General features: G+C 45.5%; 3 protein-coding genes across 3 annotated transcripts; 2 read left to right on the top strand and 1 right to left on the bottom strand.

Annotated features, from left to right (window-relative positions):
• Positions 1-218: 218 nt before the first annotated feature.
• LOC141026771 (protein STRICTOSIDINE SYNTHASE-LIKE 10-like) lies at positions 219-1,255 on the top strand. Its single transcript, XM_073503620.1, has 2 exons — positions 219-418; positions 520-1,255. The coding sequence occupies exons 1-2, from the start codon at positions 219-221 to the stop codon at positions 1,253-1,255; spliced, it is 936 nt and encodes a 311-aa protein (XP_073359721.1).
• A 6,536-nt stretch (positions 1,256-7,791) lies between these two features.
• LOC141026770 (protein STRICTOSIDINE SYNTHASE-LIKE 10-like) lies at positions 7,792-8,261 on the top strand. The gene is made up of 2 exons (XM_073503619.1): positions 7,792-7,868; positions 7,919-8,261. The coding sequence occupies exons 1-2, from the start codon at positions 7,792-7,794 to the stop codon at positions 8,259-8,261; spliced, it is 420 nt and encodes a 139-aa protein (XP_073359720.1).
• A 282-nt stretch (positions 8,262-8,543) lies between these two features.
• Positions 8,544-9,970, bottom strand: LOC141027922 (protein STRICTOSIDINE SYNTHASE-LIKE 10-like). The gene has a single exon (XM_073505550.1). It carries the CDS (start codon positions 9,667-9,669, stop codon positions 8,635-8,637), a length of 1,035 nt encoding a protein of 344 aa, XP_073361651.1. The 5' UTR covers positions 9,670-9,970; the 3' UTR covers positions 8,544-8,634.
• Positions 9,971-25,165: the final 15,195 nt, after the last annotated feature.

The following is a 25,165-nucleotide window of genomic DNA, read 5'->3' as shown; positions in this document are numbered from 1 at the left end:
TGCCTCCGTCCGTCTCGGCGTACGTGTGGATCATGCATGGGCCGACTCGGACCTGTAGCTGTCCATGAGAGTACATATAATAGGACATCTAGACACCTCCCTTCAATCCATCAAACCAAACAACATCCAGCAGATCGACACACACGGTACAACCAACCTCCATCGAACAGCCGACGTGATCGATCGACAAGCTTAAGGTAGCCGGCCAGCCAGCCAACATGGGGTGCAGCATGAGCCGCCTCCTCAAGGCCACCGTCGCACTGGTCATACTCGTCCTTCTCTTCATGCCCGGGGCCATGGCAGCCGCCGCCGCAAGCTTCGACGCCTCCGGGGCACAGCAGCTGCCCCTGCCGCCCGGAGAAGTGCACGGGCCAGAGAGCGCGCCTTCGACGCTCAGGGCCGAGGCCCCTACAGCGGCGTCTCCGACGGCCGCATCCTGAGGTGGAACGGGCCCAAGCTCGGCTGGACAACATACGCCTATGGACCAGGCTACGACAGCGAAACGTGCACGACATCCAGGTTTGGCACGGAGGCGGACATAGAGAGCCGCTGCGGCCGCCCGCTTGGTCTGCGCTTCAACCAGAAAACGGGTGACCTCTACGTGGCCGATGCGTACAAAGGGCTTATGCGTGTGCCGCCCGGCGGAGGGAAAGCCACTGTGTTGGTCGACCAGATTGATGGCATGCCGCTGCGCTTCACCAACGGGGTTGACGTCGATCAAGTCACCGGTCAAGTCTACTTCACCCACAGTTCAATGAACTACGACAGGTCAGAACACGAGATGGTCACCAAGACCGGGGACGCCATGGGCCGCCTCATGATGTATGATCCACGAACATCGGACGCCACCGTGCTCCAACCAAGGATGACATACCCGAACGGCGTCGCGCTCAGCGCCGACCGCACGCACCTCGTGGTCGCATCTACTGGCCCGTGCAAGCTGCTGAGGCACTGGATCAAAGGGGTTGACACGGGCAAGTCCGAGCCTTTTGCCGACCTGCCGGGCTACCCAGATAACGTCATGCCCGATAGGAAAGGAGGTTACTGGGTGGCGTTGCACCGTGAGAGAAATGAGTTGCCCTTTGGTCGTGATAGCCATCTTCTTGCTGTGAGGGTCGCTGCTGACGGGAAGATAGTCGAGGAGATGAGAGGGCCAAAAAAAGTCAGGCCAACCGAGATCATGGAAAGAGATGACGGCAAGCTATACTTGGGCTCGGTGGAGCTTCCTTATGTCGGCGTAGTAAAAAGGAAGTAGAGAAGTAGAGTATAGTAGATATAGGATGAATTTAGTTTCTTATTATTCTTGTGGCTAAATGTAATGCTCCAGTTTCTTTTTTATCAGGCAAACTATTGTGATCCATATTTTTATTAGCAAACCATCTGTTCTTTACTTCGCTTTAATGTCAGACAAGTCGCTGATGGCGCTTACTGCTATGCGCTAGAGAGATGCAAACTTGAAGAGACGGATGTAGGGCGTGTCGACGGAGCCGATCCACATATACCCGTTCCGCTCCACCACCTCACTCACCGTGGAGTCGTTGAACTCGCGCAGCGCCACAGCCACCGTGCCGTTATTGGCATCTCCATTGGCGACGACCTAACGGCGCTCATGGAGTTCGCCGTGGTACCGTTCTATTCCCAGTGCTTTTCTCGGTTCAAGCCCGCCCAGGCCAGTACCCATCCCTGGTCGCCTCTGTCAGGGCGCACGTTGTCCGGGTACCACAGTAGCTCGGCAAGCACCTCTGTTTCCCCCGCCGTGGGTCCGTGCAGGCAGTGACGAAGCAGCCTTCATGACAATGTCTTGGCGACAACGAGATGCATCCTGTCGGCGCTCACAACCACGCCGTTGTGGAGCACTGATCCAACAATTTGTGCTTGTGCATGGGACTCATCCGTATCTATGATGGGCCTAGTAGCAAGGGAGGTTGGAGAGCAGCGTAACGTCGACGTCCAAGACCCACGCTCCAGAAGCGATGACGACTCCATCACCATGCCGGCCGGCGGTGACACGGCCGGGCGTCTGCATTGACCCCCCGTTTCGGCTCCCGTGGCGTTGGCAGGCAGGACCGCCGCGATCAAGGACAGGCACCAGGAACGATGTGCAACCGCCTTTCCATCCGCGTCCGTGCCAAGGTGGCCGTGGCAACAGGCGGAAGGCGCCGGCACGGTAGGGTGGATCGGGAGTCTGGACACTGGACGCGCCGGCATCCAAAGCTGCTTTGTTGGCGCCTCTGGCTTGACGGACTCCACGTGATGGGCCGGCGAGGAGAGCAGGAGCTCGCTCGGTCACTTTGCCGCCCTGCGGGACGCCACGACGAGACGCCGCAACCGAGGGATGAGGTGGCGCTCTGTTCTGTGGCCCACTGTGAGTGTCAGCACCAGCTCGCCCAATCCCATCATTGTTGCTCTTCTGTGTGGTCTGTGGTGCCGCCAGCGTGAAGGCAGGCCCGAGCAAGCATTAGCCAACCAAACAGTTGTCTGAAAATAAACCAGCCAACGATATATTTATCTTACGGATCCATGACACAGAATACCAAAGAGAAGAGAATATCGACATCTACTGGAGTTCTGCACCATGGGGACAGCTCATTCTCCAAGCAATTCTGAGGAGTTCGCCCCGATGCCGATCCAGCAAAAGAATGCAACGATGGAGAAGCACAGATTGGGTGTCTTCTCAAAGCACCTTCCACCGATGAAGATAACAGCTGAGCTTCGCAACGATGCTGTGAATGTTTCTCCAAGTATGCCTTTGAAAACAAAAGTCATTTCTTAGAGCATCTAAAACTGCGAGTAGCTAATCCGGCCCTTCTCAAACGTTCGCGGGCGCGTTCATGGGCCATGACCGGTCACCCTTCACTTTGCTGCCTCTGCAGCAGTCTCCTTCATATCCGAACCCCAATATCCATGCAATCCATGCAATGTAAAACATAAAACTATTTAGATCAACACACTAGCAACAAACAGATATAGTTCCGACATCAATCGATAGTAGCAGCCAACGGACAACCAAAATAACAAGTCTTTTTCGCCAGACAATATGAATTAAACGTAAAAAATTAGATGAAATAGAGAGATGGAGCAGGATGGAGGAGTCACCATTTCCACGCAGGCCCTTCCCTTTGTGGTAGCCCGTATGGCTGTACCCCTCCGTGCAGGGCTCGGCGGCCGGAGGGGCATCGTCGTGGGAGCTGGAGCCATCAGTGAGCCGAGTCATCAGAGGAGGAGATGTTGACGGTCATCCTCTGGACCGTGCGGTCCTACGCCTTGGCTAGCCAGGGCGCCTTCGCCTTGGCTGCCACTTCCGTCCTAGCACGCTCTGATTGCTCGACGGCGAGCCCAGGCGCTTTAGATTTTTTGCGACGGAGCTTCCGCGCGTTCGTCTCTTCCATTGTGAGGGTGTGTCGGAAGACCATCGCGAGGATCTGGAACTCCGGATCCACCGGTGCACGCGTGTATGCCCTGCGGGCGGCCATCGTCGCCCGTGTTCTTCATAGAAAAGTCTTACATTGTCTTTTTTATGTATGTTAGAATCAGTTCATGACAGTCTTATTTTATTTCACATTCCGACTGTGAAACTCTGAAATTTTGTACATAAGCTATGTTCAATTGAGGACATGGTGGTTACTGAAAAGAATAATTGCCTTAACTTTGCTAATCAAAATCCTAAAATTTATTTTCTTGCCAATTTGGAATTAGAGGATTTGGAGTTGGGAGTTTTTACTCGACCTTGTAGCAAATCTGGTAACAACAAGTCAGGGGCAATGTCGATTCTGTTGTTAAACCAGACTATACTAATAATTCCAGGCCTTGTAGCCTTTCACGCCCATTTAAAGTTTCATGATAGGAATCTTTGGGAATATTAGAGGTCTTGGGAAAAATGGCAAATTACAGTGCCTTTCTGACTTAATCTACATATATAAACATGATTTTATTGGATTCTAGGAGACTAAAGAGATCAATTTTCTGAGGCTTTCCTTAGAGCTATTGGTGGCAATATTAACTTCTCTTGGCACATGATGCCTTCTATTAATACCACTGGTGGTATCTTGTTAGGAGTAAATGACGATTTATTTGAGTGCATTGGGTGTATTACTAAAACTTATTTTCTAATTGCCATTATTAAGAATAGGGAAGATGGTTTTTGCTGGCATCTAGTCACTGTTTATGGCACAACTTATGCTGAATTATAAATGGATTTTATTGTTGAATTGCATGAGGTTATGGGCCTTTTGACTTATCTTGTCCTTTTTGGAGGGGTTTTCATCTGGTTACGGAAGCTAGATATAAGTCTAGTGGCAATATCAATGCTAGCTTGGCATTTTTGTTTAAGGATTGGATTAACAAATGGGCATTAATGAAAACAAACTGGCTAATAGAAATTATACTTGGTGTAACAATCAATCAAAATCCTATTTTTGATGCAATTGATAGAGTTTTCTCTTCTGCTTGTTGGGATGCTCACTTTCCTTTGACCACATTGTATGCCATACTGTGAGTTGGTAGTGACCATGTTCCACTCCTTCTTGATTCTGGTGGTACCAAAAATAATTTGACCAGACCTTTCAGATTTGAAAAATGGTGGTTGTCTCACCCTGATTTTCATAACCTGGTGGAGGATATTTGGTCTACTTCCTCCCCTTTTACCATTGCTATTGACACTTGGCAGTTTAAAACAAAACTTTTTAGATAAACATGAAACACTAGGAGCATCAATATTGATACTGCTATTAAGAAAAAAAATGGTCTTCTATTGGAATTTGACATTTTTAGATGTCTCCTGAGAAGAATTTGGTTCCTGATGTGGATTATCGGAGAATGAAAGATATACATAATGAGTTGAAAGACTTTTGGAAGAAGGAACAAACTGCCACGTGGCAAAGATCTAGGACTAGAAAAATTTTAGGAGACAAAAACACTCCTTTCTTTCATGCTTTAGCTCACCAAAGGATGAGGAAACCCATTTTCAAAATATCTCACTAAAGCCATAAAATCCTCCCTAATAATGTCCTAGAAAATTGGTTTTCCCGACTTTAATTCCCAAGAAGCATGATGCTAAATATATGAAATAGTTTAGGACAATAAGTTTGAGTAACTACTATATGATTTTTTTTAGTAAAATGCTATGAATAATAGGGTTTCTCCTATTAGGGATGGACTTTTGCCTTCTTGTCAATTTGCTTTTGTCAAGGGGAGATATATTTTGGAGTGTGTTGTGAATGCTCATGAAACTATCCATGAACTTCACCAATCTAAACATTCTGGGGTTATCCTCAAATTAGATTATGAGAAGGCCTATAAGAGATTTAACTGAGATTTCCTTGTGGAAATGCTTTCCTCTAGGGTTTTGGTAATAAATGGATTAGTTTGGTTATGGGCACTATCCGGAATTGTTCCTTCTATGTCAAATTAAATGATATAAATGGTTCTCTTTTTGTTAGTTGTAAGGGTCTAAAACAAGGGGATCCCCCTTCTCTTATTTTATTTAACTGGGTTGCTGATGTTTTATGTAAAATGTTGATCAAAGCTTTTCAAGAAAGAATTATTGCCGCACTCTCCCTAATGTTGTTCTAGGTAGGATCATCAGCCTGCAATATGCTGATGAGACCCTCTATTCTTGCATCCTAGTTTGGATAATGCTAGAAATATTAAGTTGTTTCTTTCATATTTTGACAATTTGTCTTGTATGAAAATTAACTTCAACAAGTGTGACCTGCTAACAAGATAAGCAACACCTACACACAAACAAAATAAAAACCTTGTGACAACTTGGAAAGGGGGTTTTCAATCCCCTCGTCTTGCTAGTTGGAAGATTAAAAGCAAATAGTGGATAGATAATGGTACAGTGGAAAAACAAAATAATAAAAGTAAATAACATATCAATGTGTATACACAAGTATTAAAGGAGAATGGTCCCTGGGGCCATAGGTTCGCTAGTGGCATCTCTCTCGTAAGTAGATAATGACAGTATGATAGACACCAAAGGGAATAATAAAAGTAGATAGTGGCATCTTTCTCCTATTTCGATGATATGTATGTTGTGATTCCCTTAGTGGTGTTATGTGAATGTCGACTACATGACACTTCACCATCTTTGGGCCTAAGGGAATGCATTGTGGAGTAGTTATTAGATGATGGGTTGCTAGAGTGACAGAAGCTTGAACCCTAGTTTATGTGCTATTCCGTACAGGGCTGATTTTGATCCACATGTTTAATGCTATGGTTAGATCCTATCTTAATTCTTTTTTCGTAGTTGCGGATGCTTGCGAGATGGGTTAATGATAAGTGGGTGGCTTGTTCAAGTAAGAACAACACCCAAACACCGGTCCACCCACATCTCGAATTATCAAAGTAGCGAACGCGAATCAAACCAACATGATGAACGTGACTAGATGAAATTCCCGTGTGTCCTCGAGAACATTTTACTTATTATCAGAGACCGTTTCGGCCTGCCCTTTGCTACAAAAAGGATTGGGCTACCTTGCTGCACTTATTGTTACTATTGTTACTTGTTACAAATTATCTTGCTATAAAACTACCTATTACCGATAATTTCAGTGCTTGCAGAAATTACCTTGCTGAAAACCACTTGTCATTTCCTTCTGCTCCTCGTTGGATTCGACACACTTACTTATCGAAAGGACTACGATTGATCTCCTATACTTGTGGGTCATGAAGGGCCCACTGCCTGTTGATGATAGTTTTCCAGATGAGCAATTAGCTATCGTAAATGCTTCTTCTAGTGATAATCCTTGCTATGCAGATTATGCTAATTTCATTCTTGCTGAATATATACCATCTAATTACACATATCAACAAGAGAAAAAGTTATTCTTTGATTTAATACATTACTTCTGGGATGACTCACATCTATATAAAGAAGGAGTAGATGGTGCTACTAGACGTTGTGTACCTGAGCATGAGCAAGAACATCTCATAAAGAAGTGTCACTCTGATGCGTATGGAGGACACCGTGTTGGAGATAGAACCGCACATAAGGTATTGCAATCTAGTTTTTATTGGCCTGCTCTCTTCAAGGATACACATAAGTTTGTACTTTCTTGCGACGAATGTCAAAGAATTGGTAATATCTGTAGACGTCAGGAAATGCCTATGAATTATTTACTTGTTATTGAACTATTTGATATTGTGTGCTTTGATTATATGGGACATTTTCCTTCCTTGAACAGTTATACTTATATTATGGTCGTTGTTGATTACGTAGCTAAGTGGGTAGAAGTTATTCCAACTAGTAGTGTTGATCACAACACTTCTATTAAAATACTTAAAGAAGTTATTTTCCCGCGTTTGGAGTCCCTAGATATTTAATAACTGATGGTGTTTCACACTTTATTCATGGTGCATTTTATAAAACCATAGCCAAATATGATGTCGGCCAAAAATCTTTCGGCAATTGTCATGTGTATAGCATCGTTGCTCATGTATAACCAATGTAATTTACAACTCGCTAGTAGAGTAGTAGTACATGCATTTTTCTTTCTCTGGTCATTCTATTATTAAGCTAATCATATGGTTGTGCATGCCTGTAACGAATTTGTGAGGAAGAAGAAGAGGTGTTGCGAGAGGCAGCACCAACACTACTCGCTTCGGAGCGGAAGGTGGGCATGGATTTTTAGAAGAGCTCTAGTGAATTCACGCGCATTGACAACTCGCTCGTACTAGGAGTAGTGCATGCAGATGCAGGCATTCACAACCAGACAAGTAGCTAATCATATGGTTGTGCATGCCTGTAGCGAGGGAGTGCTGACCGGTGACACTACCGGGCGGCTAATGATGTGCAACCCGCGGACCAGCAATGTCACCGTGCTCAGGTCCGGCCTGGCCTTCCCCAACGGCATGGCTGTGACTCTGTGAGCGCCGACAGGACGCACCTCGTTGTCGCCAAGACATTGTCATGCAGACTGCTTCGTCACTGGCTGCACGCACCTACGGCGGGGGAAACGGAGGTGCTTGCCGAGCTGCCGCGGTACCCGGACAACGTGCACCCCGACAGAGGAGACCAGGGATGGGTACTGGGTGGGCTTGAACCGAAAAAAGCAGTGGGAATAGAACGGTACCATGGCGAACTCCATGAGGGCCGTCAGGGTTGTCGTCACCGGAGATGTCAAGAACTGCAGGGTGGCCGTGGCGCTGCGGGGTTCAGCGACTCCACGGTGAGCGAGGTGGTGGAGAGGAACGGGTTGCTGTGGATCGGCTCCGTTGACACGCCCTACGTCCGTCTCTTCAAGTTTGCATCTCTCTAGCGCATAGCAGTAAGCGTCATCGGTTACTTGGCTGACATTAAACTGAAGCAAAAAACAAATGGTTTGCTAATAAAAATATGGATTAAATAGTTTGCCTGATAAAAAAGAAACTGGAGCATTACATATAGCCGCAAGAATAACAAGAAACTAAATCCATCCTATATCTTCAAGTTTGCATCTCTCTAGCGCATGGCAGTAAACGACATCAGTATCATGCCAGACATTAAAATGAAGCAAAAAACAAATGGTCTGATCATAAAAATAAGGATTAGAATAGTTTGCCTGATACAAAAAGAAACTGGAGCATTATATTTAGTGGCAAGAATAATAAAAAACTAAAAGCCCTCCTATACATACTATTCTCTACTTCTCTCTACTTCCTTTTTACTACGCCGACATAAGGAAGCTCCACCGAACCCAGGTAGAGTTTGCCGTCATCTCTTTCCATGATCTCGGTTGGCCTGACTTTCTTTGACCCTCTCATCTGCTCGACTATCTTCCCATCGGCCCCGACCCTGACAGCAAGAAGATGGCTATCACGGCCAAAAGGCAACTCATTCTTCTCACGGTGCAACGCCACCCAATAACCTCCTTTCCTGTCGGGCCTGACATTATCTGGGTAGCCCGGCAGGTCGGCAAATGGCTCGGACTTGCCCGCGTCGACCCCTCTTATCCAGTGCCTCAGCAGCTTGCATGGGCCGGTAGATGCGACCACGAGGTGCGTGCGGTCGGTGCTGAGCGAGACACCGTTCGGGTATGTCATCCTAGGTTGGAGCATGATGACGTCCGATGTTCGTGGATCATACATCATGAGGCGGCCTGTGGAGTCCCCCGTCTTGGTGACCATCTCGTGTTCAGACCTGTCGTAGTTCATCGAGCTGTGGGTGAAGTAGACTTGACCGGTGACTTGATCGACGTCAACCCCGTTGGTGAAGCGCAACGGCATGCCATCAATCTGGTCGGCCAACACGGTGGCCTCCCCACCGCCGGGCGGCACACGCATAAGCCCTTTGCACGCATCGGCCACGTAGAGGTCGCCCGTTTTCTCGTTGAAGCGCAGGCCAAGCGGGCGGCCGCAGCGGCTCTCTATGTCCGCCTCCGTGCCAAACCTGGATGTCGTGCACGTTTCGCTGTCGTAGCCTGGTCCGTAGGCGTATGTTGTCCAGCCGAGCTTGGGCCCATTCGATCTCAGGATACGGCCGTCGGATACGCTGTACGGGCCTCGGCCCTGAGCGTCGAAGGCGACGCTCTCCGGCCCGTGCACTTCTCCGTGCGGCAGGGGCAGCTGCTGTGTCCGGGAGGCGTCGAAGCTTGCGGCGGCGGCTGCCATGGCCCCGGGCATGAAGAGAAGGACGAGTATGACGAGAGCGACGGTGGCCTTGAGGAGGCGGCTCATGCCGCAGCCCATGTTGGCGGCTACCCTCCTCGCTGGCTGGCTACCTTAATCTTGGGGAAACATTTATACCCGGCGCGCCGGCCGAACATTGGGCCGGTCGCGCGCGGGACGTTCGATTGGGAGTCATCATGTGGCCAGAACAGACCGTGACCCCACCTTATCCCTTCGCTATGGTTGCCTTCTTCTTCCGCTCTCTCGCTCCCCAGCTGCTCCCCCGTCGTCCGAGCGCGCCCCGCGGCTCTGGTCGACTATGCGCCGGCGAGCTGCTACCAGAGGTGGCCGGAGATACGAGGCGGATCGCGCGCCGGCGAGATCCACACCTCCTCCCTCCACGCGGCTCCCATCGCTAACCTCTCCCCATCTTCTCCGCTAACCCCACGCCATCCAAACCACGGCTGCTGCCGAGAATGCCATGGACGACCTCCGCACCTCCTCCCTCCCCCCATCCGCCCACTCCCCCCCCCCTCTTCTAGATCTGCGGCGGCGGTCACACGGCCGTCGGCGTCACACATCTACCTGCAGGCGAGGCATTACAGAACCTGCCGCAGACCCCCGTGTGTTGCAACCGCTAAAAAAAAGCTTCAAACTCTATATGAAAAGCTTCAACCGTATATACAGAAAGCTGCAAACCTTCAGTGCTATCGAGGGAAGCTACAACCGTCTACGGAAAATGCTACAACCTTTGACGAAAAAAGCTTCAACTTAACGATAGAGGAAGCTTTCACCCAGGCGCTGCTCAAAACGAAAAAAGTTTCAATCGTTTACAGAAAAGCTTCTACCGTAGAGGAAAAAAGCTTCTACCGTAGAGGAAAAAAGCTTCAACCTTCGAGACAGAAAGCTACAACCAACCATTTTTTTTGCTACTAATGTCTTCGGATTTTGCTGGAAACAACCCATTTTTTTGCTACTGGCGTCTTGACTTTGCTGTAACCGGTGTCTGGTTTTGCTTCCATCGTATCATGTTTTTGCTGGAACCGGTGTTTTCATGTTTTTGGTTCCACCCTGTGCGAGTTTTTTGCTGGAACCGATGCCTCATTTTCTTTTTTTGTTTCCATGGTGTGTTTGATTTGCTGGAATCGGCACTGGTTTTTGCTACCACCAGTTTTTTGGTTCTAAGCGACGCGACTATGCCATTTTTTATGCTGCAACCGGCGACGAGGATGGCCGGCTGCATCGGAGTTGTGCCGCCGCACCGGAGCTACGGTCGTCGCCATGGGGAGCTGCAACCGCGGGAGCAGGCTGCTGCATGCACGAAGACGGCGACGGCGACCGACAGCGACGACGGCGACCGGCAACGAGGGCAGCGACGGCGACCTACAGCGACAGGCGACGAGGGCAGCGACGGCGACCGGACGACCGGCGACGAGGGCAGCGACGGCCGGAGAACGTGCGGGCGGTTCTTCAAGGTCAGGCGCGTCCTGCGGTGTTGGTTTGACGAAGACGCGGGCGAGAGGTGAACGAAGACGAAGATTAGATCGTAATCGAACGGTTATTAGTAGGCCTATCGGATGGCTGCGGGCCGACAGCCCAACGGTTGGGCCGGTGCACCGGCGCAGATCGCTGCCCTTAATCTTGTGGATCGATCGGTACGTACGTACGTAGTTGCTCGGTCGATCTTCTGGTGGATCTGGATATGGTTTGATTTGATGGATTCAAGGGAGGTGGCTAGCTACAGGTCCTATTATATGTACGTACTTTCATGGAAAGCTGGTACAGGTCCGAGTCGGCCCATGGTTCAGAGTCACGTACGTAGGGCGAGTCTAACGGAGGCAATCCAGTCAGAGACGGATTCATAGGATTTTAAGGAGAACCGAGCCCGGCCGGGTACGTACGCTCATCTCTACTGGTTTCACGCGGTGGGGCTGTGCAGCGCGCCCGGGAACTCCGTGTCGATGGTCACCTTGGAGCGGGACGTCTCTCTCTCTTCCTCCCCCGTATATCCAGGCTAGGCCAATCTTCTTCTCTTTTTCTTTTTTGAGAATTAGGCCGAGCTCCGACCCAATCAAATTAATTTTTGGACTCGCCTGACCTGTTCGCCGCCGGCCTGGAATCGCAAGTTCATCGCGGCCGCGATTTCGGGACTCGGCCGCCGTGGTCTTTCTCGCCCCACAAGACGACATGATCTCCTCCTCCTCCTCCTCCTCAAGCTGCACTACGCCGGATCAGACGAGCTCCGACCACCCTTTTCTTCTTCTTTGCAGACAACAACAAGAATCCTCCCACCAGGGCCAGAGGGAGGGAACCTTCACCTACGACCCGGCCGCTGCCATCCGCCAACGACCTCCTACCCTCAGGCCTCATGTATCTTCCTCGACGGACTTCTTCCAAGACAAGACGCCAGCGAGCTACAAGAGCAGGGTGAGTTGTACACCATCTCCCATACCGAACTATGAGAGATTCAGTCAGCACATATGGTCCCCGTCAACGGAGCACTCACCGGCGACGACTAATCGACGGGTGAGGAGCCAGGAGCCAAACCACCTCCTCACAAGGAGAAGGAGAGCATCGCCTCTCGCCAGCCGTCGCCCAAGTCATAAGTCACACGCGCACCCCGCACGCGGACGATTGCCTACCTCTGGTATATATAGAGATAGTCTTGGAAGGCATGGTGAAGAGAAGTAGAAGGCCGTGGTGCCGCGGATCAGTGAGCTGGCGCAAGCTGAACCCTCCTTGACTAGTTGGTGGGCATCACCAGGCATGCATTTATTTCTTTAGAGGCTTTGGTTTCTCACGGGAACGAGAAGCAGCATGCCATGCCATGCCTGCTTACTAGATTGGGATTGGTTGGCGCTCTTGCGGCTGCACTCTATTTTGCTAGCCCATTACTGCAGGTTGATAACTAAATAAAATAAATAAATAAAGGCTAGTGACTAAGACGATTTTGCCAACAATTTGAGTGGTTCTTTCTTCGGTACGATACTTCATTTCTTCGGCTCGTCGCCCGCCAAATTGCAAATTTTACACCTGTGTTCATGGTTTGGACATAAACTAGACTGATGCAATTAATAAAGACTACTTCCCCAATACCTCTTGGTGCAGAGTAATCTACTTCCATCCACAAAAGCACACACAATCAGATTTGCCCGCTGGTGATGTTCATGTTATTAGTCTGACTTGAAATATTATAGCCATCTCGATTGAACCAACTAGGTGCAGATAGAGCCCATGATTCCGGAGTTCCCATTTGAGAGATTCATTCACACAATATGTAACCGGAAAGCAGCAACAACAGCTATTCAAACCCTTTCCTCAAGATTTCATTGCATTTCAAACCCATTTCATCTATGCTTGGTTGGGGACAACACATACATAAATAAAGACAAGGATATTTGAATTTCCTCCACCACTTGGGCAACACAACCAGCCAGCCGACCAAGAGAGCAGCAGCAAACAGCCAAGACATTTTGTTTTATGTATTGTATGTACACACAACAACATCACCACCCATATCAACAATTAGCACTTCGCCAGGACAAACAATGCACACACTAACACGATCCAGCCAGCTCGCCTTGCCACTTCATCTGGTGCTTGCAAATCTCGGACCTTGGAGGTGCTTCTCTCATCGGCGCCTTGCAGCAGCATCATGCGTCATCAATCTCAATGGCGCCAAACCGTCACTGCCATGCATCTGAAAGCACAGTGCTTGCATCAAGTCAGCAACAGTTTAATACTCCCTCCTTATCAAAATACAAGACTTTTTTTTATACAAAGGGAGTATGAAAAAAGGTCTTGTATTTTGATATAGAGGGAGTACATCAGAAATCCTAGAATTTATAAAGGAGGCATGTAAAACAAGTCAAGCACCACAAATTACTTGTACATCTGGGAAAGCAAGCTCGTCACAGGTCAAACGATCTTATTACTCACAACGCAACACAAGGGAGTATATCAAGCATGACACCGTCCTTGCTTTTCTGTTCTACTCGTCTATCCAGCAATAGAAAAGCACATCATTAACTCTTGGTAAAAAGATCAAGTGGCACAACCATGATCTAATTAATTCTACTAAAAAAATTGAACTTCTCAGGAATTCTTTGCAAACACTCATGCAAGTAACTTACAGAAAGATTAAGTTGACAGTCCAATTTATCTATATGGTTAAGTCTACACGTCTAAGGAAATCATCCCTTTGATATCAAAATCCACATCCTGGCCAGCGGCATGCCAAGATCCTAAACGATTATCAAATCTAAACAAACAACCGAGTCAGGTTTTTATTTTCTTTAGGTTTGCTCCTTTGTCCCTTGTAATAATATCTAAACCGAAACCGAGCCAGGTTTCTCAACAACAAAACACAAGTCGAGACAAATATGGCTGCTTGTTTACAAAGCACCAGCAACCGACCTCATGTAAAGGCAAAAGGAGAAACCTTTTCATGAATATGAAATGGCTTTCAAGTTAGAATGATATTTAATGGCCAAGCTCATGAAAAGAATGTCGGACAGTAAAGCAAATAAACAACTCGCATATGCATCAAGGTGCAACTTGTAACATCCAATGGCACATGAAAACCACAAGTTTGCAAAGGCGGACAACTAATACACACGAAACAGTGCAATTATGCAAAGCAGGCAAGCCGCGAAAATCAACCACATTGGGAGATACATCGACGGAGGATTAAAAGCGCTAATACACCTAACATGCGAGGCACTAACTAGGCAAGTTAGCTAGGAGGGCTGAGTACTCCTAGAACAGTCTCACACAAAGTAATAGAAATTGCCGCCTGACAAAAGCAACAACAGCATGATCGAATAGCAGGACCTTAATTATTTATGCTGGAGGCCGCGACATCAACCACCAGGTCGCGCCAACAGGAGCTGCAGTTCCGAGTTTGTACTCAAGCCACTACAAAGAATTGCAAAGGAGTAGCTAGTCAGATTACAAATATCGAATCATGATGATTATCTTAAATGTAAAAATGCTTCTGCCGACACCGATTGAATAACTAAAACAAGATCTCATTCTACTACAAAAAGCTTCTATGGAATGAGTATCAAACCCAAACAAACAACATGCACAGTAGCAAAAAATCCTAACAAGCACAGGGACTAATTTCAACAACAAGAGCATCACAAACACAAGTTTGCCGTGGCCGGAAGACCACCACCACAACACAAAACCCTAAATCATTGACCCAGTGGCCAGCACCACAATCAGCCACGTCTCAATTGCCAGGCCATCTCAAGGCACATGGATAAAGGAAGATGACCATGGACTCACCGGAACCAAGGAAGACGTAGCCACCACAGCCACCGTTGCAGGCAAACCTCATCTCATGGAAGGAATATTACTTAGTAAAGTAAATAAACAACTGAAAGTGCGACTTGTAACAGCCAATGGCACATGAAAACCATGATTATGCAATGGCAAAGACAAGTAATACAGACTAAACAGTGCAAATATGCAAAGGCAAGCCGCAAGGATCGACCACGATGGGAGATACATCAACAGAGGATTAAAAGCACTGATTAAGATACGGGCCCTAACTAGGCAAGCTAGCCTTTGCACACACAATATGAACTAACTCTTTGCTTCATACTTGATTAGCGTGACATGCAAGCCTATTGCTATAGAGATTCTAAATTGCTGCCTAACCAAAGCAGCAAGAACAAGATCCAAATGCAGGACCTGAATTTAAAGGTTGATCACAACTATCAATATATACCAAATACCAACAACTGCAACACATTAATACTACTAGATTATCTTGAAATATATGTTCATAATCAATATTTGGTTAAATTTGAAGCAACATATTTTTCATAGGATTTGATAGTCAAAGTTCCAAATAAAAAACTGTTAATATATGGTTCACTGCTTACCCTTGCCAACAACAGCCTCAACAGACTGAAGAGTGCTCCAGAGACTGAAGAGTGTTGAGATGCAGCAAGATCCTAAGCCCAAATGTTTCATTCTTCTACTCGTGAAGGAGCAAACAAAGAACATATGCTACAAGTACTGGCACTAGTGCAACATCGGAGATCCCAAATCCTTTGGAGATTATCGCAAAAGAAATTTGAGTGCTCGGGACACAACGAGTCACAGTGCCACATAAAAATCAAGGAAGCTTGTAGCCGGAGGAGAAAACTATATACTACTTATCAGTGGTCATTAACAACCTTAGCAACAGGAGAAATAAAACTGCACAGACTGTTTTGTTTTACTGGCCAATACAACATCAACAAGGGAAGCAACAAATAGACAACCCAAAAAACCATGGACCCAGTTTAGGAAGCAGGATTGGTTCCTAGAAAAAAAATTACTATATGAGCTAGTATGTGAATTAAGCTGTCAAAGGTTACACTTTTTTTTTTTGTCGAAGGTGATAATTTTCTGCTTCTAGTTTATTCCAAAAACTTTTTCTGCAGCAAGTTTAGTTTAAAAACTACATGGGACCCTAATCATCATGGATTCAGAACATGTGTAACAATCGGAAGTATCAATTAATATGGCGCAATGCAGCCGCAACCATAGCAAGGAAAATATTTTGGTCATCGTTCATTCACAAAAACAGAAATGTGGATTACAACAGACACCATCGCCACAGCCACAAACTGATCCCGAGAAATTTCCATGGTGCAATGGCCAGCATACAATTACCACGGCTCGATGGTTGTGGACACACAAGGAAGGAGAGTAAGCATGCAAAAGAAAGGAAGCGATTGGCTCACCTAGGCCGAAGTCAGAGAATAAGCGTTCGGCATAGGAAAGAACAAAAAATGTTGAGCTACAGAAACTAATCAGCTACATAGCAAATTAAAGAAGCACCCATTGATCAGCTAGCATAGCAAACAACTGACAATCAAACATACAACTGGATTAAATATATATCCAAGATGAGTCAGAAATATTATTAACACATGCATGATGGCTCCCTCCAAAGCACATAAGGATAGCATTTGTTCTATCTATTCATGCACATCAACACTACAACAGTTAATAAGTAAGCGTTTTCTTTCTATATGATGATAGCCATTATTAACAAATCAACACACCAACATAAGCAAGGATCCTACCAAAGCTAGAACATGGACCACTACCAAACCCTGCAACATGCAATGCAAAAAAGATATCGAAATGGATAAAACAAAGCATATTCGTCGAGGCACAACATAATCTTGCATAGGCAACAAAGCATAGTAACAGCCACATACACACATGGCGTCGCAAAGCACAAGTATTATGACATGTTTAATCGACAAGAAAGAAATCTGACAACAGTCCCAAGATCATGGTAGTGGCCGACGACCACCACCACTACATACAACATGACAACAATAATCTCCCATAGCTCAATGGCAAGACCTTCTAAGAGCGAGAGAGAGAGAGAGAGAGCGAGAGCGAGAGAGAGAGATAGAGATAGATAGATAGATAGAGAGAGAGAGAGAGAGAGAGAGAGAGAGAGAGAGAAGGGGCTCACCGCAGCCCATGTAGTCGGACATGGAGGTCCCGACGATGTATGGTATGGTTCACGTGCTGTCGGCTGGCAGTCAAGTCCCAGTGTAGGTAGGTCGCTGGTGACGAGATGCTCTGGAATCATATGCTTGGCAGATCAGCGACACATGTTGCATGTATGAAAAAGAAATCACCGTTCATATACATGTAGATGCACTGATACAATAAAGTGTTTCTTCATAGTAGTAAGGACAATTGTCATATGGTTAATGGACAAGCACATGTGTAACAAAACAGAGATAACAAGGTGGTGCAAAGCAACCACAACTACAACAACACAGCAGCCAACTACAACAACAAAAGAGAAAGACTTAGAGGACTAAACTTGAGGGCTAAATCCATTGACTATTATGCCAGAATCATCACGAGACTCACAACCCAGAATGCTAGAAATTGCCATGGAATTGAAAGTGTTTGCGTCATAGACCATCAGCACAACCCAGAATCGTAGAAATTGCCATGGAATTAAATGAACCACGAATGGATGGCCGTGAGCACACAGAGTAGAAGAGAAAGCGGAGTAGTGGGACCAACTGAGTGGCTTACCTATGCAAGAAGGGGTACTGGAGCAGACGCGCTGGCGAAGCCACTACCTACATGGGGGTGATGGCGCCGCCTGATGTAACCATTGCACCTATAGGTGCCTGCTCTGGACCTCCATCTTGTGCATTGCACTGCAAGACAAAGCTCTCTCACGCCTTGAGCATCTCAACAAGGTCCCTAGTGGTATGCCCACTAAGGCCTTCAATGGAAGAAATCAGAATTCTTGTCTATCATCTGCACCCAAGAATCAAAATGTAAGTTTTGGAGTTCAAACCAGCTGCGTGACAATTATGTGGTGAAATAATTTGCATACTATTTTGGTTTGCCAGGAATTACGGAAAATATTCCAACATTACAAGTGAATTCATTCTGCGGTCGAGTAAAACGTCTTCCAAGTCGCAGCCACTTTGTTAATTCGTTGTCAATAATAAACAGAGCCGACCTGTGAATTAAGTTGCCAAAGGTTATACTTGTTTTGCCAAAGGTGATAATTTTCTGCATCTAGTTTATTCCAAAGATAATTTTCTGCATCAAGTTTAGTTTAAAAACTACATGGGACTGATACGTCTCCGTCGTATCTACTTTTCCAAACACGTTTGCCCTTGTTTTGGACTCTAACTCGCATGATTTGAATGGAACTAACCCGGACTGACGCTGTTTTCAGCAAACTTTCCATGGTGTTATTTATGTGCAGAAACAAAAGTTCTCGGAATGACCTGAAACTCCACGGAACATCTATTTGGAAAATAAGAAAAATACTGATAGAAAAGTCCACTTCAGGGGGCCCACACCCTATCCACGAGGGTGGAGGGCACGCCTGCCCCCCTAGGGCGCGCCCCCCTACCTCGTGGGCTCCCTGACGCTCCACCGACCTCAACTCCAACTCCATATATTCACTTTCGGGGAGAAAAAATCAGAGAGAAGGATTCATCGCGTTTTACTATACGGAGCCGCCGCCAAGCCCTAAAACCTCTCGGGAGGGCTGATCTGGAGTCCGTTCGGGGCTCCGGAGAAGGGGATTCGTCGCCATCGTCATCATCAACCATCCTCCATCACCAATTTCATGATGCTCACCGCCGTGTGTGAGTAATTCCATTGTAGGCTTGCTGGACAGTGATGGGTTGGATGAGATCTATCATGTAATCGAGTTAGTTTTGTTAGGGTTTGATCCCTAGTATCCACTATGTTCTGAGATTGATGTTGCTATGAATTTGCTATGCTTAATTCTTGTCACTAGGGCCCGAGTGCCATGATTCCAGATCTGAACCTATTATGTTTTCATGAATATATGTGAGTTTTTGATCCTATCTTGCAAGTCTATAGTCACATACTATGTGTTATGATCCGGCAATCCCGAAGTGACAATAATCGGGACAACTCCCGGTGATGACCATAGTAATATCCATGCTAGTTTATTTTCTTTTTCTTGCTTTCTTCTTGTGTGTTTGATAAACCTTAAGAAAAACCAAAAAAATTAGTTGTAGCTTTTATTTAGTTTACTTTTCTTGCTGTAGTTGTAATAATTAAAAAGAAAACCCAAAAAGATTTCCTGTTATTCTTTTGCTTGTTGGGAGCTTTCCCGTGTAAATAGTTTTATTTCTTTTCTTTTCTTTGAGGGTCGATAGGAGAAGACCATGATTAAATTGTTGAAGTGGCTCTTATATGCATTATTGTTGATTTAACCAAGAGCCCATATTGCCTTGTCTTCTTCTGTTTATTGAATGCTCGCAGATTCCAGCTTAGTCCAATGCATGTGCACTCTTATTATTTTCACATCGTTCGGTCGTGCAAGTGAAAGGCAATTATGACGATATATGATCGACTGATTGAGATGGGAGAAGCTGGTATGAACTCGACCTCTCTTGTTTTTGTAAATATGATGAGTTCATCGTTCCTGATTCAGCTTATTATGAATAAACATGTTTGCAATGACAATTAGAGATCATAGTTGCTGATGCCATGCTTGATTAGCTATGAGTTATAATGGTTTACCTTGCATGCCAACATGCTATTAAAATAGTTGTGATGTGGTACAGTGGTGTGGTATCCTCCTTTGAATGATTTAAGTGACTCGACTTGGCACATGTTCACACATGTAGTTGAAACAAATCAACATAGCCTTCACGATATTTATGTTCATGGTAGATTATATCCTACTCATGCTTGCACTCAATGTCTATTAATTTTAATGCATGTTCATGACTGTTGTCGCTCTTTAGTTGGTCGCTTCCCAGTCTTTTGCTAGCATTCACTTGTACTAAGCGGGAATATTGATTGTGCATCCAATCCCTTAAACTCCAAAGTTATTCCATATGAGTCCACTATACCTTCCTATATGCGGTATCTACCTGCCGTTCCAAGTAAATTTGTATGTGCCAAACTCTAAATATTCAAATGAAATTTTGTTTTGTATGCTCGAATAGCTCATGTATCAACTAGGGCTGTCCGTATCTTCCATGCTAGGCGGGTTATTCTCAAGAGGAGTGGACTCCGCTCCTCACTCACGAGAAAATGGCTGGTCATCGGGATGCCCATTCCCATGCTTTATGCAAAATCAAATCAAAATAATTGCAAACAAAACTCCCCCTGGGACTGTTGCTAGTTGGAGGCACTCGTTGTTTCGAGCAAGCCATGGATTGATGCTTGTTGGTGGAGGGGGAGTATAAACTTTACCATTCTGTTTGGGAACCGCCTATAATGTGTGTAGCATGGAAGATATCGCCATCTCTTGGTTGTTATGTTGACAATGAAAGTATGCCGCTCAAAATATTATTTATCTCTATTTCAATATCGAGCTCTGGCACCTCTACAAATCCCTGCTTCCCTCTGCGAAGGGCCTATCTATTTACTTTTATGTTGATTCATCACCCTCTTATTAAAAAGCACTAGCTGGAGAGCACTGCTGTCATTTGCATCCATTACTATTAATTTATATTGGGTATGACTATGACTGGATCTCTTTTACCATGAATTACAATGTCTAGTCAGTCCTTGATCTTTAAAGGTACTCTGCATTTATGTTTTGCGGTCTCAGAAAGGGCTAGCGAGATACCATCCTGTTATATCATATCATTATTGTTTTGAGAAAGTGTTGTCATCCGAGATTTATTATTATTGCTCGCTAGTTGATTATGCCATTGATATGAGTAAACATGAGACCTAAGAGTTATTGCAAATGTGGTTAGTCATAATCTTTGCTGAAAACTTGAATGCTGCCTTATATATTTACAACAACAAGAGCAAACAGAGTTTGTAAAAGTTTTTCTTTATCACTTTCAGTTTATCAACTAAATTGCTTGAGGACAAGCAAAGGTTTAAGCTTGGGTGAGTTGATACGTCTTCATCGTATCTACTTTTCCAAACACTTTTGCCCTTGTTTTGGACTCTAACTTGCATGATTTGAAAGCAACTAACCCAGACTGACGCTGTTTTCAACAGACTTTCCATGGTGTTATTTATGTGCAGAAACAAAAGTTCTCGGAATGACCTAAAACTCCACGGAACATCTATTTGGAAAATAAGAAAAATACTAGTAGAAAAAGCCACGTCAGGGAGCCCACACCCTGTCCACGAGGGTGGAGGGCGCGCCTGCCCCCCTAGGGCGCGCCCCCCTACCTCATGGGCCCCCCTAACGCTCCACCGACCTCAACTCCAACTCCATATATTCACTTTCGGGGAGAAAAAAAATCAGAGAGAAGGATATATCTTGTTTTACGATACGGAGCCGCCGCCAAGCCCTAAAACCTCTCGGGAGGGCTGATCTGGAGTCCGTTCGGGGCTCCAGAGAAGGGGATTCGTCGCCATCGTCATCATCAACCATCCTCCATCACCAATTTCATGATGCTCACCGCCGTGCGTGAGTAATTCCATCGTAGGCTTGCTGGACGGTGATGGGTTGCATGAGATCTATCATGTAATCGAGTTAGTTTTGTTAGGGTTTGATCCCTTGTATCCATTATGTTCTGAGATTGATGTTGCTATGACTTTGCTATGCTTAATGCTTGTCATTAGGGCCCGAGTGCCATGATTTCAGATATGAACCTATTATGTTTTCATGAATATATGTGAGTTTTTGATCCTATCTTGCAAGTCTATAGTCACCTACTATGTGTTATGATCTGGCAACCCCGAAGTGACAATAATCGGGACCACTCCCGGTGATGACCATAGTTTGAGGAGATCGTGTATTCACTATGTGCTAATGCTTTGTTCCGGTACTCTACTAAAAGGAGGCCTCAATATCTCTTAGTTTCCGTTAGGACCCCGCTGCCACGGGAGGGTAGGACAAAAGATGTCATGCAAGTTCTTTTCCATAAACACGTATGACTATATTCGGAATACATGCCTACATTACATTGATGAATTGGAGCTAGTTCTGTGTCACCCTATGTTATGATTGTTACATGATGAACCGCATTCGGCATAATTCTCCATCACCGATCCAATGCCTACGAGCTTTTCATATATTGTTCTTCGCTTATTTACTTTTCCGTTGCTACTGTTACAATCACTACAAAATACCAAAAATATTACTTATGCTACCGTTACCACTACTATCATATTACTTTGCTACTAAATACTTTGCCGCAGATACTAAGTTATCCAGGTGTGGTTGAATTGACAACTTAACTGCTAATACTTGAGAATATTCTTTGGCTCTCCTTGTGTCGAATCAATAAATTTGGGTTAAATACTCTACCCTCGAAAACTGTTGCGATCCCCTATACTTGTGGGTTATCAGGGACCCTGAGCATCATGGATTCAGAACATGTGTAACAATCAAAAGTACCAATTGAGACGGCTCAACGCAGCCGCAGCCATAGGTAGGAAAATAATATTGTCGTCATCGTTCATTCACAGAAACAGAAATGTAGATTACAACAGACACCATGACCATAGCCCCCAACCCAGCCCAAGAAATCTCCATGGTGCAATGGCCAGTATACAACTACCACGGCTCGATGGTTGTGGACACACAGGGAATGAGAGTAAGTATGCAAAAGAAACGAAGCGACTGGCTCACCTCAGTCGTGGTCATAGAAGAAGTGTTCATCATAGGTGTCAGAGGAGGGAGAGAGCTCTGGGGAGAGCAAGTGTCATTTGCGCCGGGCCCTAGCTCCAGGAAACAACAGATATTGTTGAGCTCCAGAAACTGATCAGGTAGCATAACAAATTAAAAGAAGCGCCCATTTGTTCAACTAGCATAGCAAACAATTGACAATCGAACATACAACTAGATAAAATATCCATCCAAGACTAGTCATGAATATTGCTAGCACATGCATGATGGCTCCCTCCAAAGCACACAAGGATAACACTTGTTCTATCTATATGTGCACAGCAACACTACACCAGTTAATAGGTAATCGTTTTCTTTCTATATTTAATGGTAGCCATTGTTAATAAATCAACATCCCACAACATATAAGCAAGGATCCTACCAAAGCTAGAACATGGACCACTACCAAATCCTGTAACATGCGGTGCAAAAAAGGTACATAAATGGATAAACCAGAGACTATTTGTCGAGGCACAACAAAATCTTGCATAGGTAGGAAAGCATGGTAGCAGCCACATACACACATGGCCTCGCAAAGCACAAGTATTATGACATGTTTAATCGACAAGAAATATGACCACAATCCCAAGACCATGTTAGTTGCCGGAAGACCACCACCACTACACACAGCATGACGACAACAGTCGTACACTAGCTCGATGGCCGGACCGTCCAAGGGCAGAGAGAGAGAGAGAGAGAGAGAGAGAGCAGGGGCTCACCGCAACCCATGTAGCCGGACATGGAGGTCCCAACGATGTCCGGTATGGCTCACGTGTTGTCGGATGGCAGTCAGGTCCCAGTGGAAGTAGGTCACTGATGACTAGATGCTTTGGAATCATATGCTTGGCAGATCGGCGACACTAGTTATCTGTACCAAAAAGAAAGCACCATTTATATGCATGTGGATGCACTGATACAATAAAGTGTTACTCAATACGATCAATGTACAAGCACATGTGTCACAAAACAGAGATAACAAGGTGGTGCAAAGAAACCACAAAAATAGCAGCAAGGAAAATGATGGTTGCATAAGTATACTAACTAAGCATGGTGCTATTATGCAGCAAACAAAATTGTGTGATTCAGACCAAGTACTTATCCAGCTTACTACCAATCTGAACTACTCATTCTCCGCACTAGCATTAGTCATACAACACAGGTACAAGGAAAAGTACATTAAAGATTCAGTCAAGCTGCACATTGCCACTCGAGACTAAGAACTAGATTTCAAGAATTTGATGTCATTTTGAGTGAACAAACCCAAGTGAGTTCTCCAAACAGAGCACAAAAATTCATCACAGATACATTCATCACCTGACATAAACATCTGACGTAATCCACATCACACCTGTTAGCAGGTACCAACCAAAAGAAACAATATACATCTACAAGTAAATAAAGCCTGGATTTAATCAAGACTAGACTGATAAAAAAAGTAGCTTCAGAGCCACTTATTTCTTGGTAGTTTAATATACGCTAGCAATACATGCAAAACCATGTGCTAGCAGCAAAATTAAGGCAAACTATCAAAAACTAGCATAGGTTAATCAATAGGGAGGGAGTGGAGCTGCCAAATCCAAACCTTGACGAGCTCTGGGACTTGCTTCCATCGTGGCATGGCAGCTGCTGACCTCCATGGAGAACAAGCACATGGAGCTTCCATGGCTTCCCGTGTGTGGTTGTGGAGAAGGAGCCTGTCCGAAACGCATGCGTGAGGAAGGAAACCAAGTGTATAAGAGAAGAAAGGGGAAGGGAAGGGGAGAGGAGCAAATCAAAGAGTGGGAGTACCTTCATGATGGCAATCAGACTGCATCTGTCGAGGCCATTGACGAATCCACTTGATCTGGACGCCACCAGCCTGAGGTGAGGTGAGGTGAGGAAGAGACGGTCGCGTCGTCCACCGAGCACAAGCATGTGGAGGGGAGGTCGTCATCATCATGGCGACCGTGGCGGATATATCTGGGAGCCGCCAACTGACCGGCTCAGTTGCATGTATAACAAAATGTCAAGCGACTATCCTGCTCCAGAAATTTTGGTTGCTGTATAACAAAAGGAAAGGCAAGTAGATCAACATACTGCAGAAACAACATACAACTGTAGCATTTCTCCCTTCATTTTCAAGTGTCTAAAATAAATAATAATGATTGTGAAATTTGAGGCACAATCAAATGAAAGCAGATTCGCATAATAAGTTAAACTTCCATACACTGCAGAGAACACTTTTAGTGTTAACTTCGATCTTATAGCATGTATTGTTACAAAGATGCAAACTGCACAACTGGTTTCACATAAATTGTCATCGGAACTTTTGGAAAGTGAGTTGCTAATTAAGGACGCGCACAATGGACTTCTAGGAAACCAAAGGTACATGCTACTCCATAGGGTAAAGTTTCTAAATACAAGTGGCCAATGTAATTCATTCAGTCTGAAACTTCAGGTGCTGCGAAG

This window comes from Aegilops tauschii, chromosome 7, assembly GCF_002575655.3.
Source record: "Aegilops tauschii subsp. strangulata cultivar AL8/78 chromosome 7, Aet v6.0, whole genome shotgun sequence".
Lineage (NCBI taxonomy): Eukaryota > Viridiplantae > Streptophyta > Magnoliopsida > Poales > Poaceae > Aegilops > Aegilops tauschii.
The sequence above is the reverse complement of the archived record's forward strand: the minus strand, read 5'-3'. Positions and strand labels throughout refer to the sequence as shown.